We start from the raw sequence: 21,249 nt of genomic DNA, 5'->3' as shown, positions 1-21,249 counted from the left end.
GAGAGGGAGAGAGAGGGAGGGAGGGAGAGAGGGAGAGAGAGAGAGGGAGGGAGAAGGAGGGAGAGGGAGAGGGAGAGGGAGGGAGAGGGAGAGGGAGAGAGAGAGAGAGTAACTTTAATAAATTATCTTTATATAAAACTTGATTCTTAACATATTTGATTCTGAACATGTTTAAAAATTTGTCTAAAATTAGCAACTAGTAATTTATCAACTAATTTAAATTAATCTCTAAATAATCTAGTGATTGATTTTATTACTTTAGCGACCGATTTATCGATCTCTAAATGACAAATTTATAATAGTGTAAGTTTTGGATCAAGAAGACATGTTTTCATATTTTTTTATCAATCTGTAAATCTGTATATCGTCCTCATAATTTTTAGATTGTGCCCAATACTTAACTTTTTATCTATCAACGTTGGTAAAGCGTTACTTAGAAAAATAAAATTAACGATGAAAATTAGTAACAAAAAGAACCTTCCTCATTACAAATTTAATAAAACAACTATCAAGTTTTCCTCTCTAAATTTCTACTCTTTAATTTATGGTTTTTAGTTTTGAACTAAGGTTACAGAACCTTGTACGAGGTCCGCATGTGCATACAAGTATTTAATTATGAGAATTTAGTGAATAATTAAATTATGCCTAATAATCCCCAAGTAATCATTGCAGTGATTATCATTAATTTATTTACACCTTTGTGCACTTGCTTGAGTTATTAAGTTGATTAGTTTACTCACTAGCTATAGCTTTGTTTTCATTTGGAGTGGTATCTTAACGGTTAGATCCTTTAAATTTTGTCATCAACTTGCTTCTTAGTAACTTGCATGCACTGACAGGGAAATCAAGTGTATCACCCCAAATCAAATTATGTCTACTTAACCTGTGAGTGAGGTTAAATATATAGGTCAACTAGCTCTATTTGATTTAAGAGCAAATTTCCAATGATATGTGTTTACACATTTAAATACTCATAAATTAATTTTTGGTCTCTTCAAATAATAATTCTTTAAATATTTGTATTAAAATAATTTTGTTTTTTACTTTTAAGTCGATTTATGTGTATCAATCGAATTTTTAAATGATTTTTTATAAGAAAAATTAAAATATTATAAAAATATCTTTTGTAAATAATTTACAATTTTTTAATAAAAAATAAATGAAATATGAATTTTTAAACGTTAAAATTATATTTAATTTATTATTTATTAAAAAATCTAAATTTTTATGAAAAAAATTCTTATAATATTATAAATATATATATATATATATATATATATAATTATTTAAAGATTCAAACGATACAATAAATTATTTTAAAAGTAGAGACCAATTATTGATGAAAAATATTTAGGTGACTATTGTATAAAAAATATTTAAAATTACTACAAATAAAATATAATATATTTATGGCTTAATTTATGATCATATATTTCAGGTACAACTGTTACAAATGAGATCTTGAGGCATGATGTGACTTAAAAAAATGCAAAAAAAATGAAATTTTATTAAATTTTGGACCAAAATTCTGTTTGAGAACCAAAACTGAAAAGAAACAAAATAGATAACTAATTTCGCGATTCAACTAAAATAGGAGACCAAAACTGCAATTAAGCTTATATTTATAAAAATAAAAATTTATTTATTTATTGTTTAATAAAAAAAATAGCACATGCGGAACTGTGTGGAGAAGATCTTGAGAGCTTTGCTTAGTTACTTTCATAATGTTATTATAATAAAGATATTACAAGTTTAATGTATAGTGTCCTTTTCCGTTTGTTAATATTTTACTAAATCACGTGGTTCGTACTATACTTGAATTTTGCAACTACAAGTAACTCCACTCCTACCAATCAATGCATGTCCTTGCTGAATTTTGAAAGGAAGAAATTCTATATATATCAAGTTGGCCTAACTATTAGGTATTATGACGACCCACTAGAGGGGATCTTAATTTTCTCTGACAAGTTATTTAAGTAATGACCGAATTCTAGATGCTTTACCTTAATTATAAAATATCCATGTGTTCAATTGAAAATATAGCACATTCTTTATGTACAATATCAAGTATTAAATTTATGTCTCATCAATTGGCATGACCACTGGTCAACTGTTCATGTTATCTACATCCTTATTTTTAAATGGTGGATGTTTCTCCACATTTTTTTGACTCACAATACCGTATGTTATAGCTTTTATAAAAAAATAATCACTCTTTTCAAAAAATAAATATCACTTCTATGAATTTTATTTATTCATTCAAAATTCTTAATAAATAATAAAATCATCTTTAATAGATGATTTGTTTTAAAGTGACTTTCATGATGGTAAAATATACAAAATAATTTGTGTATCTAAAAAATGTCTAAAACATTTAAACCATCTTGATCATTAATCTTTAAAAATAGTTGTTGGGTTTTTAAAGTATCTTTGTATAATCTCATCTATCATACTGGGATCAATTTGTTAAGGGGCAATTTGTCTACTCTTGATCATTAATGAGTAGATCGATTTTGAGCTAAGCTTGAAGTTGGACCATGTTGTATTGATGTCATGTTTGCTCCTTGAAGAAAATTTTGGTACATAAGTTCCAATGTATTTGGTATCACCATTTGATTAAAAGTGGAATTTATATCCTTTGTCGCCCTGCTGCATATTGAACTCAATCATTATGCAACATTTTTCTTTTCGAGTTGGATTTATTATAAACTTTATCATCTTATAACTAACATTTAATTTTGATGTGACCTATTTCTACATTTAATTCTTTAACATTAATATTTGTCTTATAATAACTTTTTACTTTTTTTGTTTGTTAACTTGTATGGTTCAATGTGAGAAGTAAATGAATATTCACTTTGATGCACTAAAATTGATTAGCTAACTTCTAGCAACAATATATATATTAATAAGTTGATGTATTCGATTAGAAATTAAAATTAAATACATTAATTTTTCTGTTATCTTTTTGTTTATATTTCATTTTAGGGTAGTATATCTTTATATAGAGTCTTCCTTGATCTTATTTTTATTCATACATATTCTTTATTCTTATTATAAGTCTTATAATGATAATTAATTTGATATGTTTGATGTGATATTAATCAATTCATAATGCTTTTGATACATACTAACCAATTGATCTTATATCTTATGACTAAGATAATGATAATAAAATTTGATTATGTTTGATGTAATCAATATGCTTTTGCATAACAATATTCCATTCAGCCACCATTTCAAAAAGAGATTTCTTTTTTATTTTTTATTTTTTATATGGGAGTACGATAGAACAATTGTTAGTAAAAGGTATTCTTATGTAAAATGATATGATTTTTTTTGTTTTACTTTACATACTTGAGGGACCAAGAAGTAATCAATGTAAGAGAATCGAAAAAGACAACTTTTTGTTTTCAAGAATTATAATTTTAGTATAAGAATAAAAAAAAAAAACCATCATTTTTTGTATATATCTAACTATAAGGATCAACTATATACAAATTAGACTTAAAATTTAAGAAGAAAGAATATTAAACTACTCTAATTTTAATATTTTTACGAATAATTTTATATCTTTTTTTTTACTATATAATTTTGTTATGCTATAACAAAAATTTGGTACCTTGAAAATTTAGAACTCTTGCGATCACACATTCTAAATATGCTCAGAACCTCTTGTGTGTTTATATTTCTTTAGTGTCTTTCATTCCCTTATAATTTTAGAACATTAATGATAGGAGGCAATATCATACGTGCTCTATATTTTTTAGCGGATGCAATTGCTTGAAAATGATCACGTTGGATAAAAAATAAGGTAGTCCTCGTAGTCCTCAAGAATGTAGGGGCTATGTCCCTTATTGTTTTGAATCTATAAACTCAACTTCAATTTGGTCCCATTCGTCGTATTCAATATAATGGGTACAATGCTAGTGACATGCATGTGATGAAGCATGAGAGAAATTTGGTATCTTTCATTGTTGGTTTATTTAACAACCTAGATTTGGTCAAACCTAATGGAAGTGAGTTCGGTTTGAAGTGGAGAATAGTATACAGGGATGTCACACCCCCTGAGCCCCCCAATTCAAAATCAATAAATTAGTTCCTCTAATTATGACAAATATTTAATTTATATAATGTATCTTTCTTGCTAGGACTGACAAGTTAAGAATCATAGATTGAGCTTCCCTAAAAAATCATAAACTCACCACTAGTGTGATGAGAGTTTCGGAGAGTACAAGAGTAACAATTTGATTAAGATTATAAGAGATTTTTACACTATATTTTTATTCAAGAATGATACAAAGCTAATAAAATTAGGGATTTAAGTATTTGTAAAATAAGAAACTTTTCATGTATATTTAGGTCTCAGAAAAATAAAAATATTTCAGTAGTACAAATAAAATGTCTAACAATTATAAAAATATACAACTATTGATATATTTAATTAAAATATTTTGTATCTCATAAAACAAAAAATGTAGAATTTAAATAAAATATTGTAGTTAGTATAAAAAAGACCTCTATTTTTTATTTATCTCAAAACATCAATTTATGTCTCAATAAGTGTTGGGTTGACTCTGATTTTACCCAAAACTTATAGAGTGTGTTTGGATGAATATATTTTGTTTTAGGGAATGTAATTTTTTTAAGAGAATTCAAATCATTCAATCCAAATTACCTTGTTCGGATAAATTTTTTTTGAAGAATTTTCAAAATAAAATAATTTCATGAGACATGTTGTCAAAACTAAATTTATAGAATTTCCAATACCACATAAAATCTAATAATTTAAATTTCTCTCTTTACTTTACGATATGTGAACCATAAAATGGTTCTATAATTTTTTAAAGTTTATAATTTTGACCTTATATATTTCAAAATTTACATATTAGTTCCTATACTTTTTAATTTTTTGCAAATTGGTCCCTAATTTTTTTTCTCAATATTTGCAAATTAGTCCTTAAATTTTCAAAATAGCCCTCAACTTTCCAAAATTTTATTTTTGACCCAAATTTATTTATCATTTTTGCCTTAAATATTTTAAAATTATATAAAATAGCTCAATTTTTAAATAAACTATTTGTTTATCCAAACAAATAAAATTTAAAAATGAAAAAAAATTCAATTGAAGCATTTAAATTTCCCATAATTTTAATGTTCCTAGAATTTCCAATTACCTCATCTAAACTCACTCTAAGACATTACTTAGATATATTTTTGCTCCCCCACCAAGTTTAATCAATGCTTTGCTACAACTTGTTGGAGAGTCCAAGGAGTGTAGAAGCAACAACAAAGACTAAATGTTTCAGAACTTCAAAAGACTTTAATAGCACATCTCAACCAAAAACCGTAAAATATTAGGTATATGAATCACCTTTTTTATATATCCAATATTTAATTCATTCATAAAAAAAGACCTTTATTACAACGTTTTTTGAAAGAAGCGCGGTAAAACTAGTATAACACGCGTGCTATATATGCACCTATTACAGCGCTTTTTTAAAAAAAACGCTATAAACTACTCTAAGAAAAATGTTGACCGTTATATATTACAATATTTTTTTTTATTTTAAATAACGATATTGTATCTTTTAACTATACTAAATACTACAACGTTTAAAAGCGTTATAAATAGCTTAAAAAAAATATTGTAATATGTTATTTTTGACATAGTGTCACTTGAATCCACATATTGTACTTGCAAAAGTTTAGGAGATGTACTTTTAATGTAAAATTGTTTAATACTTACGACTAATAATAACTCACTACAGCCATAAATAATTAGATAATTGTCCTAATTTAAAAAGTACATAACACGATGTGACATATTAAATTGTCATAATTAGATAACAATGTAAAACCGGTTTACACTTTAAGTGTATCTCATTTAGAATTAATAATAATAATAATAATAATAATAATAATAATATAAATCAATTCAAAAATTTATTTTTAATATTCTAACTCTATCTCTCAAGTTAATTTTTTTTACAAATGCACATTAAAGTTAGACCAAACCAGCAATTTTGAAATATTTTATTGATATATAAAAGAGAGGAACAAACATAAAGAGGAGAAATAAAAAAAAGAACAACAACCAAAGAGATAAATCAAAGAGAGGAGCAATCAAAAAGGAAAGATCAAACATATCAAATAGTCATAATAAAAAGGAAAATCAACCGAGAGAGGAATAACTTAAGAACGAATCACTAAATAACAAAGTAAATATAACCGTGTACCATAAGAGAAAACATAACAATTTCATAATTGGAAAATGATTACATTCCCAAACATTTGGTAACTCGATGGTAGAAAACAAAATATTTCAAGGAGGATGAAACCAAACTCTGAATACCATGTTAACAATAAAAACTTATACAAAAAGAGAGAATAAAAGAAGGAAAAAGTAGAGTAAAATTTCAATAGTATGCAAAAGTGTTAAATAATAACTTGATACAAAAGAGTTCTATATTACTCTCTCTTTACATATATAAATACATAATCTTAGACCTTAATAAGAAACATAGCATAATAATAAATAATATAAAATTAAATTCTAAGAGATACTTTAAAAATATAAACCAATAGTAATGTGAATGCTTATGATCTTTTGAAAGCTCTTTAATGGATTCGTGATTTGATTTTCTAAATGTTATGTTTAAGGTGAATTGTCAATTAATAGTTGATTGCATTAACTATTCTAAAATGTTACTTTACTAATAGATGTGTACTCACGTTGTATCTAGATGTTCCAAAAAAATATGTACGTGTTTTCATGTGATACATACAATTATGTTTAAATAAATTTATAAATTTGTAATATTTTATTTATAATTTTCCAAAATATTTATAAAAAAAAAATTATTACACAAATGAGTCTTGTTAGTAAAATGTGGTTTGTTTAATTTAGATATTGAGTCTGTTTATTATAGATTTTCCAAAGAATTATTTTAATTTAAAATTTTAAAAAGATTTGTACAAACATTTACATAAAAATAGTATAAATTATTTCAGATTTATTTGTTAAAAATTAAAAAAAAAATTAACATTCAAATAATTTAGATATTTATTATTAAAGATTTTAATATAACAAAAGATTATATTTTTTAAAAAAAGAAATTTCTAAAAAATAATTTTCATGGGAAAATTTCCAAAATAATTTTTTATTTTAATATTTTTTTTAAATTTTCATCATCCAAATAAACTAATAACAAATAGATAAAATATTTATGATAAGTTTTTAAATGAAATACTTTTAATTCTTTTTTTAAATTATAAAAGATACAATACTATAGAAATTATATTTAAAATAACGGTAACACAACGAGCTCATTATTATCTAAACTATATTATTGTAAATGGATTTGCACTACAATTCCAATTTGAAGATAAAGTTGCATATGGGAAACAACTTTTGGATTTCATATAGCCTCCATATGGCTAAAATCGTAGGCATTTATATAGCATAATATCTGTATGCCAAATCATGCCATGAAAATTCCAAATGCAACTTGTAAAAATATCCGATACTATCTTCAGTCACCAGTTCCAAGAGATTCATATTAGGTCATTGCTTATCAAACACATCATTAAATATTAATAAAACCATTTAAAATGATACAATAATACTCCATGTTATTTAATTCATGTTATTGAATGACATCTAAAAATTTTGTTTGCTTTGCTATAGATAACCAATGTCAAACTCGGATTAAGAAACAAAACTGGGTTAGGTAGTTGAAGGTCAACATATAAGTTAGTCGACTATTTATGACTTTTTGTTAGAAAAAGTAGAATGAATTATTGATAAAAACCCTAAACATGAGATATGCTAAGAGATTGTAGAAACTAGATACAAAACAAGTTTCATCTACAAATTTCACACCACCATATTCTACAAAGTTCCATACTTTTCAAGATCCATAAAATTTTCATATGTTCCCATTACATTAACTCCAAATCCATTTCCACCTCTAGCATTGTCTTGCAATTTTCATTTAATACATATTTGCCTCATTCCTACTTTTAAAGTTGTCGCCCCTCTTTTATGATCCTTCGAATCCAATAATATTAATGTCATATTTTGTGTATCTTTTAACGTCCGACATCATATAAATATCATATTTTGTATATCTTTTAACGTCCAACATCATACAAATAGTCTATCGTTACCTCTTTCTTCCTATTTATTTTGCCATCTCAAACATTTTGATGGATTATTGAACCATTGAACCATAAAATAGTTAAAACCAACCTCTCTTGAATGAAATCAATTCCAAGTAAAATATTTTTGGAAATTTTGGTTCCTATAAAAAAACTCACATATTTTAGTTCCTATAAAATTATTATGCAAATAATTTTAGTCATTATAAAAAAAATCACATATTTTAGTCCCTATAAAATTATTATGCAAACAATTTTTGTCTCGTTTAAAGATTCAACATATGTTTTTGAATAATTTTTTCATAGAAAGTTTCTTCACAAAAAATAAGCTAAAAATTCGATTTTTAGGTCCAAATTTTAAGGACTTCTATCTAGAAACATATGACATTTAAAAAACTCATATTTAATTTAGCAAGTTCAAAGTTTCTAAATTTGTGCAAATGAACTTTCAATAATATTATAAATATGTTTGTAAAAAATTATTCAAAAATTTAAAAATTCAAAAATGTTTCCTTTTAAAAAATATAATTTTTTTTACGATGCAACAAATAAAATTTTAAAGAGACTAAAAATTTATATACTCCACAATGTCTTCAACGCCACATATGCTCCTTGAAAATAGCACAAATGTGCATTTTCCATATAAGCCACACTCAAGCAATCCAAATCTCTTTGAATACTCTTTAATTTCCATGATAATACGCCTAAAAAACATAATAAACATTTTCCATGTTGAAAAGCACTTCTCAATCTCATATTAAGTGTTTCATTTGCAATATTTATTTGTCTCAAATTACATGTTTTTTATATTACCAATCAAGCATATTAATTACTTGTTTTCACTAATATACCCATATTTATTTTATCTTAACTCATCTAACTACTCCCTTAATTAATACGAGTATTTTAATAAATGAAATTCATTTTATCATTAAAATCAATACAATTAATTATTCTTTTAAGAATTATACATAATTCAAATGAAAATTTATAATTATAACGAGACAAAAGGAACATCAATGATATTCCAAGGTCATTCATCTATTTGTAGCCAAAATATTGAGAAAATTGAACATTCAAAGCAGAAGTGTTTCACCGATTATCTAAAACCACGACACCCAATTCAAAATTATTTGTTTTCTACAATTATGCCACGTTTATGTAGATTCTCCTTCGTTAGTAATTGACTTTGAATCAATTTCCAAGTGCACTTTAAAAGATGTAATCTTGTAGCACACCATCATAGTAAACTCTACACACGTTTCTCCGATTTCTTTCAATAGTGTGTGAAATGATTCGAGTAAAAGTGAGTTTTAGAAAACTTCGCTTCCAAGTTAAAAACAAGTTTGAATTGAAAATGAATATGATTCTGAACTGAAGCAATACAATATGCATTAAATGAGTGTTATGCCTCATTTATCGTTTTTGAAAAACCACACTCAAAATAAAGAGAATGACACGTGTGTTCATAATACCAATTACTTTGTTACTTACCGCATCTCAATAGATGCATGGCAAGAAATGCATATAATAGATGAAATCAATGCATGCAATTAGATGCAAAATTATCAAAATATAATCAACAAATTCGGACAACAGATGCAACACTTAGAGATGCACAAACAATGCACTATATTAACAAAGATTTAATTACATTTAAAATATTTCTTTTGATGTGTCAATAAGGATGTCATTTTTTTCAATTTTATTTTTAAAATATACCAAAACAATAAAATATTATATCGTTAAATATCTTTAAATACCACCGATTTAAATATATATCCTCAAATTGGTAAGGATATAAGAAAAAGTAAATTTATAATGAAATATATACGAAACAAAAAATACTAACTATACATTTTTTTTTCAATACACTATCTTAAATTGATTAAAATCTACGTGAGACCCATTAAATTCATATGAAAATTACATGATTTTTTAAAATTTATGTAAATTTTAATTAATAAAATTAAAAGAAATGTTACTAGCACTACAAAGTTTAAACAACCTTACCCAGATAGTCCCTTTCCTTTTTGTCTTTCTCTCATAAACGAGTTAAGAATAATTGGAGATGCAAGTTGAAAACATGAAGTGGTTTTCCAAACTATTGTGCTTTGAAATAGTTGTATTATTTATTACTCCCAATATAAGTTTCATTTTTAATGATATGATAATATGTTGTGTCGTTTACCGAAACATAGTTGTATGTATGAGCAACAAAAGACGTGCTAATGTTATATAGAAGGAAGGAATCGATTTTGAAGCTCACAAAGACATACATAACGAGATGACACGTGACTTGTGAGAGCTATATATATAACTATAAAGTGCTACATTTTTCATAGGGGAATATAGTGGAACTGTACATAATATATAGATCCAAGATCCATAATTTGCAATCCAATTTATAAAGACTGGTCAACAATTCCAACTCCTTTTTTGGAAAATGGATTTCATCCAATTGAATATTCCTCCATTGGCGACTATTGAAATTAGATCTCCCTCAAAAAAAAATCTAACAATTTATGAAATATGTGATCTTAATTCTTTTTTGAAAATCTAAATATTAATTTTAAAATATAATTATTTGACTGTGATTAAACGATTATTAATATGTTTATATAAATTAAGAGTGTTTTTTTATAAGTTAATAATATATTAAAATAAAGGGAAATAATAAAAATTTAGACTTCAATTCTCTACTGTTGGTATTTTCTAGATTTACGTCCTTGAAATATCAATAGTTGTTCCAACCAATAAACACCTAAACCTAAAGTGATACTAATTCAAAAATTGAGAGATTATATATATTTTAGATTAAACAAGTTTTTATCTTTCGCTTTTTATTTTTAATTTTTTTTTTTAAAATAAAAGTCGCTTAAATATTTTTTTGTCAACAATTTTATCTGTAAGTTGAAATTAATTCATATGTATCATCTAAATTTTTGTATTTATATTTAAAACATTAAGAGCCCCTAGCACAAACATTTAATTTAATTTTGTAAATAATGAATTACATATGATTTTTTAAAGTTTTGTAAATAATGAATTACATATGAATTATATTTTCTAAGAGTGATTTAATGTTCTAAATACTCACAGAAAAATCATTCAAAATTTCAAATGATAAACTTAAATTGACTTAAATATAAAAACTAAAATAATAATAAAAAATATTCAAAAAACAATTGTTTTAGAAAAATATTTAAAGAGACTAAAAATAAATTATCTAAAATTCATAAAAATAAAACATTATTAACTCTAATATTTTAAATTTGAAGTGTGTTTTGAAGCTTTTTGAGAATTTCAAATGGAAACAAAAACCAAATCAACAATATATTCAATGTTTGGTAGAGAGACAACCAAAACCGGTAACATAGCCACTTGTTTGATGCTCCCAACTCCCAAGTGAAGTTTATGCAGCAAGCTCAAGGGCATATACAGTAATGTTATTGTTGTTATTCTAGGATGCTCTAATGCAAATTTCGTCTTTCTTAAGTTACTTCATTTAATTCTGTCAAAATATAAAAAATTACTTCATTTCATTAAATACATATATATAAATCTAAACAAGAAATTTTTTTCAAGTATCGAATCAATTTTTATGCGATATGTTTATGTGCTACTTTCATTATTTAAGAGAGATAAGTCATTAGTCAAGTCAGTTATAAAAAAAGTCATTAGTAAAAAAAAAAGAAAAAGAGAGAAAGATGAAGTCATGAAGACAGCATACACATTAATATATAATAAAAGATATATTTCAAATTCTCTGACAATGACTTAAAATATAAATTTTAGTGCGAACAATTTTTTTACTTAGTAGAATTTGATTTGGATTTATTCAGTATAAAAAAAATTTTGTCAACAAACTAATATAGACCTACTTTAAACAAAGTTAGATATGAATTTTTTCTATTATTTCTAGTAGATCAATTTTTAAAACTTGATCCAACATTTTTCCAATGTTCACAAAGTTTATATTTATAAGTATAAATCACTATATTTTTTAGAATGTTTACACCACTTCAAATAGTGAGTGATATAGGTATTTGTTATAAACTAATAAATTAGTATGTCAATGAGGTTCTTCTTCAACAAAACTATGTCAAGAAACTTAACTTTTTATTTTGATATCTAAAACATCCTATTGTATAACAACTTTTTAAAAAATATATGTCAAAATTGGATGTAGACCAGTACGTTAAAACTACATAAATTATTAATACAAAATTTAATATAATGATAATAATAATAATAATAAATATATATTTATATTTATTTAAGTAGGTCAGACTAATATACATCTGAAAATAATCATAAACTTTTTAAAAAAATTGATTAAAGTTACTTATAAAATTAAATTTGACCTAAAACTATCTTCAACTAAAAATCATAAATTTTTATCGATGAGTCTGAAACTATTCTCCCCCTCATTGTTTTTGCTATCATATATTTTTGAGATATTGTAGTTTGTTGTTAGAAAATTATGTGTAATTAATTATAATTTATTCTTTATATTAAAAAAAAGTAGTCCAATATCATTAAATTTGATATATGGGATATAAATAATAGATGACTAGAATTACACAAACTCTAATAATATTTTGTATAAAACTGATCTATAAAATGAGAGATATTTCGATCTTTTCATAAACTATATTTAACAATTATTTCTATTCAACGTAAGATATGAGTTTGTTTAACACAATCATTTATCAATTATTTATTATACTGTTAGAGTCATACATTGTAGGAACATTAATGGTGTCCTTTTTAATTGGATCATGCCCAGTGAATATCACTGACTAGTTTTAATAATGTTTGAGTGCTACTTTCAGCTTATTAAACTACTTACCCAGATACAAACTTGAAGTTCAAACTGGCCCCTTCTCCTCGTCTCCGACTAATAAATATTTGGTGATAAAAATAATTATTTGTATGACAAAAATCGTCTGACACCCCCTTTCTTTTATAATTAAATATTTTTTGGCTGATTTTTTTTATTTAATATTGTCACAAGGATCTTTATGAATTATTCTCACATGCTTATATTGTTTATGATCCCGCTACGAGATTAATTTCATTTCTCTCGACCGAATATTTGGAGTGTGATCAAATAGTTTAATAATACATGGTCTAATAAATTTGAATAGATTATGTATCATATTAAAATAGATTAAATATTAATTTACGTAAAATTTTGATATTTCGTTATTATTTTTTTTTTAGAAAATTTATATTTTTTAATCTCTAAAAAATTATTATACAAATTTTTTTAATTTATGATGAAATATCAACATATATTTTTTAATGATTCTTTTGTATACATATTTACAACATATAAAATATGTTCATCTAAAGATAATGAGCTCAAAGTTTAATTTATAAGTTCATAAGACACTTAAAAACTAAATATTTAATTTATCTCAAATTAAAAATTTATAAATTTATTTAGATGAACATTAAATAATATTCTAAACATGCTCGCAAAAAATCATTTCAAAATTTATAAGTTAAAGGATGTTTTGTTCTATCATGGACTAAAATAACTTGGAGAATAATTTTTTAGCGACTAAAAAATGTGATTTTCTTACTAAACAAAAATTTCAAAATTTTATAGAAATTAAAAATTTATTTAACTCTTTTAAAATTTAAATTGAGTCTAACACAATTCTACATGACTGACGTATAAAATGACGACTATCCACTACTTATAATCAACCTAACAACTTTTAACATAGAATCAAATCGAAAGAACTTGACATCTTGAAAGAATTACATAAAAATATGAAAGATGAAGTGAGTAGCATTGTGAGAAAGAAGATAAAAAGAAAATTGCATGAATAAAATGGTTTAATAAATGAAACATAAAAAAGATATATAACATGGGGTTGCGTGGTAAGACTGACACAAAGAGGTCCCGCATCCTTGGGCGATAAACAAGCACATTAACCTTAAGCCACTTGAACACTAACCCCAATTAGGGGACACATTCACAAAGGACAGTATGGCGTATCTCTCTCCCCTCTCCCTCTCTCTCTCTCTCTCCCACCCTCCCTCTCTCTCTCCCTCTCTATTAATATCAATCCTTGCCCACTTCTTTCTCCCATGCACTCTTCTCCTTTCCTTCCCCCCCTTATCTTTAATTTCATTTTATTTCACTATTTTTCATTTTAAATATTAAACACAAATAACCACTTTTTTTAAGTATAAATACTACTAGCTAGTATTCCTCTCCATACCCATAATCTCATTTTCTTCTCACAAACCATAACCAACCAACGCCATTTCTTCTTTCATTATTAAAATTCAAAGCATTTTTTTACTACACATAGTCACACATTTACTATTTGCACCTCCTTTAATTTTTAACAATGTCTAGCAGAAGATCTCGTTCTAGACAATCTGGTGCTTCCTCTGAGATCACTGATGCTCAAATCACCGATCTCGTCGCTAAATTACTACGACTTATCCCTGAGCTTCGCCCTAGCCGCTCCGGCAAGGTATTCATTTTTTCCACTTTAAAATGTATTCAATTTTGTTTATATGATCAATTTGAATTTTTATATATGGGTTGGAGTATTTCTTTGTACTCTTAATTTTCACACACATTGCATATTTTGTGTGGTCATTGTTTGTTTTGGTAGATAAGCAACACTTATTATATATGACTCTTCCTCAATTCTTAATCCACAACTTGTATTGTAATGTACACATTTACTAATTAATTAAATTGCATTAATTACTAGCTTATAGCTGGCTGCAAGTGGACTAAAAAATTAATAAATTTTTTGAAGTCTAATAAAATATTTTATATTTGTAACATTTTTTTTTTTTTGGTTTTGTAGGTTTCAGCAGCTAAGGTATTGCAAGAGACTTGCAACTACATAAAAAACTTGCATAGAGAAGTTGATGATTTAAGTGACCGATTATCTCAACTTTTGGCTACAACAGATTCCAACAGTGCTCAAGCAGCTATAATTAGGAGCTTACTTATGAAATAATGTCTAGTTATATATATAACTACTACTACTACTCTGCATTTATTTGTCGTGTGCATGTCTCTGTCTCACTTTATGGTTATTCTCTTATCTGTGTAGGGTTTGGTTTGTAGACCAAGGCAAAAGGGTTATACCTTTGTTAGTCCTTGATTAATTACTTTAATTCTATGTGACACTTTGTAGTCATTATGATTATGATATGATCATCATCAGCTTTTATAGCTATAAATAAAGTGGACTACATTTTAATAAGTTCTAAATTTTAATTACGATGAATATTTATTTGCATAAATTAATTGTGTCTGATTTGACAATTAGTTCTACATTGTATGAAGAAAAAAAACTTAAAAATGTCGTGCATTAGTCTCATTTTTATAATTCAATTTCTAAAGATTGAGTCAATATCAAATTTAAGATATATTATAGTGTATTTAAGTTGTTAGTTCATTTGCTATCAAATTATTATTATCACGTCACTCAAGTCACGTTTTAAATATATACAGGTAAATAATATGTAATAAGAGTTTTACGTAAGATTAAAAATATATTTATAAATGGTGGGTAAAATTCTTTGTTGTACAAATTAATTTTGTAGGAGATGAATTAAATGTGATAATACTATGTATTGCATTAACATATGTATATAGTGTGGAATTAGATTTTCAAATTTGGAGGCCGCAATATTTGGGATTGATCATAGTAATTTATCTTAGGAGAGAAACATTTTGCAGTATTTGTGTGGGGCCATTCAAAGGGTCAAGGTTGAAATTGACAGTGTCTAATAACATGTGACATTACCCCACATGCCATTTTCGGTTATTTGCTCTTGCCGACCCGTGATATTGATGTTGCAAATAGGACCACAATATAAAATAACTAACTCATCATCCAAACCATGATATTTGGCAACATACATTTATGTATCCATCTAATATCTATATATGTAGTTGCATATATTATGTGTACAATGTGTATACGGATAATCACAAACTCCATTTATTCTTCTCAAATATAAATGAAAACAATTATTATATATACAACCAAAAACAAAATTATATATGTTACCGATTATCTGGTAGACATTCCTTCAAAAAAGATTATATTGGTAGATATTCTTAAAAAAATATTATACGGTGGAAATTCAAATTGGAATGGGAATAGTCTCATAACACTGGATAATATAATATAAAATAAATTATATTTTTAATTTTTTAAATTTAATTAATTTAATTAATTTTTATTTGGACTTTTAAGTTTTTTTTTTTAATTTAATCTTTAATTATATTATATTTGGAAAGTTATCTTTTATGTCCTAGTCTATTTGCTTAAGCAATAATGGTTGCTAGTGATTTAAATATTTTTATTTTTTGTTTTATGTCAACCTCCCCTCAAGTGTAAGTCTATTTCATTCACCTGGTTATGTTCTCCTTAAGTGGAAGTTTTTCATCTACATACACTCACCACCATTGACTGTCGCACACTAACTGGCAGTTTGCTTGAACACCCTTGGTCAGGAAAACTTTCGTTATAAGGAGTCAGTCCATTTAGTAACCATCAACTCTGATACCACTGTTGAATCATGAGGGGTGCCTCAAATCATCCACATTGAGCCAAGAATAATCACACAACTGAATTAGACACCACATCTTTATCAAAAACCTTAAGACATTTGAATTATGGGTCATCTTATTATATGTTGTTCAACATTCTTTTTTCTAAACAATGTGAAACTTTTAATTCATATATGCTACGCAACAAAAATTTCATGACAAATGTTGATAAGAATATAGTGAAGATTGCATAATAAATTCTCAAGATGAATATTGACAAGATTTTTAAGAGGAATGTTGACAAAATCTTCAAAGAGAATGTCAACACACTACGACAATATTACAAGGAAAAATGACAAGTAATAGTTTCGAATTGAAACTAAGATGGTTCATGCAAATGAATTGATTAGATTGACACCAACATTATTTGATAGTATGTTTATTTCTAGCATATTTGTGTTGAAACTAGTTTAATAAAAATAACTAATGGATAATTATTTTGTTTATTTTTCTAAAATAGCAATTTCATCAAAGAAATTAAGATTGCATACTTAGATTCTAAAGTCTATTACTAAAATTGAAAACTAATTCAAGCTTTGCAAACCACTAAGTATGTCGTCCATGGTCTATAAATTTGATTAGGAGTTGATGAGGCAGAAGTTGCGAATGAGACTATGGTCAATAGAGGTGATTCATATAATTTTTAATGGTTGAAAGTTGTATTTTTTTTAAGAAACTTCATGAATGTCGACTTGACTGTGCAGCGAGGACATATCTACTTCATTTGATAGGATGTACCATACTAGCTGACAAAAGTTTTACTCAATCTGCAAAATGTATGTTTCTTTTTCAAGATCTTGATACTTGTGATAAATGAACATGGGTATCAGTTGCTCTTGTTGTTTTATATGACTATCTTTGAGATAATACCATGTCTGTAAAAAAGCATATCGAAGGGTATTAATATCTATTTCATATACTTTAAAAAAAAATATTATATGATTATTTTTTATACTTATTTTATTGTTATTTGATAAAATGCTTATTAAATTACCTGAACTTTTTAATTATTTTACATACAAGGATTTCTTAGCTTTCTCTAACATTTGTAAGCGTAGTATGAGTGAACTTACATCTTCACAACCACAAATGTTTCAATGGAGTACTATATAAACATCTGAGAATGTTGCATATTGTATAGCGATGTTGGACACTTGGGACCTACCGATGTTATCTGCGCGTCAAATTATGATGAGGACGCCATAAAAGAATTTTAGTCTGTGTCACTATATCAGAACGAGTATTGATAACCACTACTCAATTTTGTCGTTCAACCTCTCATGTCCATGATATGATAGTTTCTTATGATTCAAAAATTTGATCAATTGTGAATGTTTCAGTTAAATCTAATTGTGTTTTTCCGTCCTTACTTAAAAAAACAAACAATTTATAAATAAATAAAAAATACATACCAAAATTTTCAACAATATGAAATTCCCGGTATTGCAAAATGAAAACATATCAAAAATTTCAACAGAAAAATTTTCGGTACAAAACTTAATATTACCAGAAAATTTTCTTTTTTTTAAAAAAAAATCCAGAATCTTTTGTTAATTTTTTTTACAAAAAATTGCATATATTTTCAAAATTTCGGTGAAGGAAATACGATTTTGGAGTAGTTTTTCATAACACAAGGCCCAATTGAATACGGATCCAGCCCATTACACACGTTCCTTTGGATTTTAGGTTTTCACTGACCATGTTATATAAATACGCGCAGCAAGCGTTCGTGCATCATGCCTCTCTCATCTGCATCTTCATTTCATTAGGTTTTCGCCATAGATATCTTCATTCACTTTTTCGTTTGTCTTTATTTTTAATTATCGTAGTTTCTTTATTTTTGTTTTGAGTTTTGTTCGGATCAATCACGTGATGAGAAAAAATAACTGCAACAATATGATTGGATTTATTTCCGTGATTCCTATTAATACTACAATTCTCTGATGATTAACTATTGTTTTTTCATGCCATTTTTTCATCGTGAAAATTATTCTACTTTATTTTTTAAATCATTTATTTCTGAATTGAAATCGAAGAGATATGATGAGCTTAACATTGGTCCGTGTTTCTGAATCACTGTGCAGACAACTCTTACCAATTTCTGATCTCTATCGACTTACAATTTTACAATAAAAATTGTTGAATAATGATGTTGTAAATTACATTTGATTATATGTGGTTTTATACTTATGAAATCAAATTTTATTATTTTATCAGTGGTAGTAGCAGTATGATTTTCTCCCCATTTGTTGACTATTAAATAATATTTTTACTTTTCTATTATTTAACAATTCAAATACTGACGATGATTTTGTGCGGTACAAAATTCTCTGAAACCCGTCAAAATTTCAGGCATTTAAATTTGGATTTTTTTCCAAAATATCCTGGTTTTTTTAACACCAAAATACCCTTATTTTTTGGACTTAATAGGAAGTCAATGGTCATCTGGCACTACGATTTTGATTTTTTTCCCTCTTGTTTTAATCATTATTATATGAATTTAATACATTAAAAATAATTAAATTAATAAATAATAATAATAATTATTATTATTATTAAAAATGATTATAATTAAAATTAAAAATAGTAAATTATATTATAAATTTCAAAGAAAATATGTTAAAAATATAATTGGACAATTGTTTATTTAATAAATTAAAATTAATTATAATATTTAAAAAAAACAAAATACTAATAAATAATAATAATAATTTGCTACTTATCAAATTGTACAATTTGTGATTAATCAATTTACTAAAATTAATTTGATATTTACCAAATTAGATAATTTGGGATTAATCCATTTGTTATTTACCAAATTGTAGATTAATTTTCTCATTTAATGGTAAAATTAATTATTAATCACAAATTGCTAAAATTAATTTTCTCATTAAATATGATTTGGTAAATTATTAATTTTCTCATTAATTTATATATTGATTTAATATCAAAAAAATTAAGGTAAATTTAATCTGCATTACCTTGACCAATCACACAAAATTTTTTTTTTTTAATATATTGAAATAAAATCAGGTAATATATTGTATACTAATGTATTGTTAATTTATCTCAAAAGATAAAATCAAATTAAATATATTCATCTTCAAAAGTTATAAAATGATTTGATTCAAAAGTTATAAAATGATTAGATTAGGTTCATTTGTTACTATTATTACTTTGTTAAATCACGAATCAATTTTTATTTATATTAAATTAATTTATAAATTAATGAAAAATTAATCAATTTACAAAATAACATTTATTGAGAAAATTAATTTTAGCAATTTGTGATTAATCATTAATTTAACCATTAAATGAGAAAATTAATCTATTGTACAATTTGGTAAGTAACAAATTGATTAATCACAAATTGTCCAATTTGGTAAGTATCAAAATAATTTTAGCAAATTGATTAATCACAAATTGTACAATTTGGTAAGTAGCAAATTATTATTATTATTAATATTATTATTATTATTATTATTATTATTATTTATTAGTATTTTATTTTTTTAATATTATAATTAGTTTTAATTTATTAAATAAACAATTGTCCAATTGTATTTTTAATGTATTTTCTTTGAAATTTATAATATAATTTACTATTTTTAATTTTAATTATTATCATTTTTAATAATAATTATTATAAATTTATTAATATTTATTATAATAATTTTTAATAATAATTATTATTATTATTATTTATTAATTTGATTATTATTATTATTATTATTATTATTATTATTATTATTTATTAAATTCAGAGAATAAATAGGAGAAAATTGCTAACAAAAATATATAATGTGACATCTTTTTATTCATTAATGTATTTTTCAATAAGTAGTGACAGAGCATGAGCAGGACGGGGTGCCACCATCAAGAACTTTTCAAAAAACTAGCAGAAAAAATGATCAAAATATCCTTATTGATATAACTAATCTTAAAGTTTGTATCTTCTCAAATCTCGTGATAACTCATCGGTCATCATCTCTTCCCTCTTTCTCCCTTTGTCTTTGTTAATACTCTCCTTAGCTGTCTCCCTTCCCGTGCACGTCCCAACCCACTAATGTGAGTCACTCATTTCAATCTCATGTTTGCATGGACATATCTATGATTTTGATAGTTTCTATGATTATATTTTTGCATTTGTGATTTTGATTTGTGACGGGGAGAAGATGAATTTGAGTGAGTTTGGAATTTGGATGAATTTACAAAAATAAAGTGATAAGTTTTGCATCTTTGAATGATTGAATAAAAATCGTTTTATTAGTTTTACTTCTTTTGAATTTGAGTGAGTGGCTGAAAATTGAGTTGTGAGTTGTGAATATGTCGATGACCATGTGCTATGTGACCGTGAGTAAATTGATAATTTTTTGAAATAACAATAAAATATATATATATATATATATATATATATATATATATATATATATATATATATATATATATTCTTGATGGGACCACATATAGAAAAA

The 21,249-nt window shown here is 25.2% G+C and overlaps 1 protein-coding gene and 2 non-coding genes across 3 annotated transcripts; all 3 read left to right on the top strand.

The window, feature by feature from the left end:
* Nucleotides 1–14,271: 14,271 nt before the first annotated feature.
* On the top strand, nt 14,272–15,416 carry LOC101510761 (transcription factor PRE6). The gene is made up of 2 exons (XM_004489964.4): nt 14,272–14,666; nt 15,012–15,416. Exons 1-2 carry the CDS (start codon nt 14,538–14,540, stop codon nt 15,165–15,167), a joined length of 285 nt encoding a protein of 94 aa, XP_004490021.1. The 5' UTR covers nt 14,272–14,537; the 3' UTR covers nt 15,168–15,416.
* A 3,221-nt stretch (nt 15,417–18,637) lies between these two features.
* Nucleotides 18,638–18,723, top strand: LOC113785580 (small nucleolar RNA Z199). Its single transcript, XR_003471705.1, has one exon. It is a non-coding gene; the product is annotated as a small nucleolar RNA Z199 (small nucleolar RNA).
* Nucleotides 18,724–18,809: 86 nt separating this feature from the next.
* LOC113785564 (small nucleolar RNA SNORD18) lies at nt 18,810–18,883 on the top strand. The gene has a single exon (XR_003471690.1). It is a non-coding gene; the product is annotated as a small nucleolar RNA SNORD18 (small nucleolar RNA).
* Nucleotides 18,884–21,249: the final 2,366 nt, after the last annotated feature.

Source organism: Cicer arietinum, chromosome 2, assembly GCF_000331145.2.
Source record: "Cicer arietinum cultivar CDC Frontier isolate Library 1 chromosome 2, Cicar.CDCFrontier_v2.0, whole genome shotgun sequence".
Taxonomy (NCBI): Eukaryota; Viridiplantae; Streptophyta; class Magnoliopsida; order Fabales; family Fabaceae; genus Cicer; species Cicer arietinum.
The sequence above is the reverse complement of the archived record's forward strand: the minus strand, read 5'-3'. Positions and strand labels throughout refer to the sequence as shown.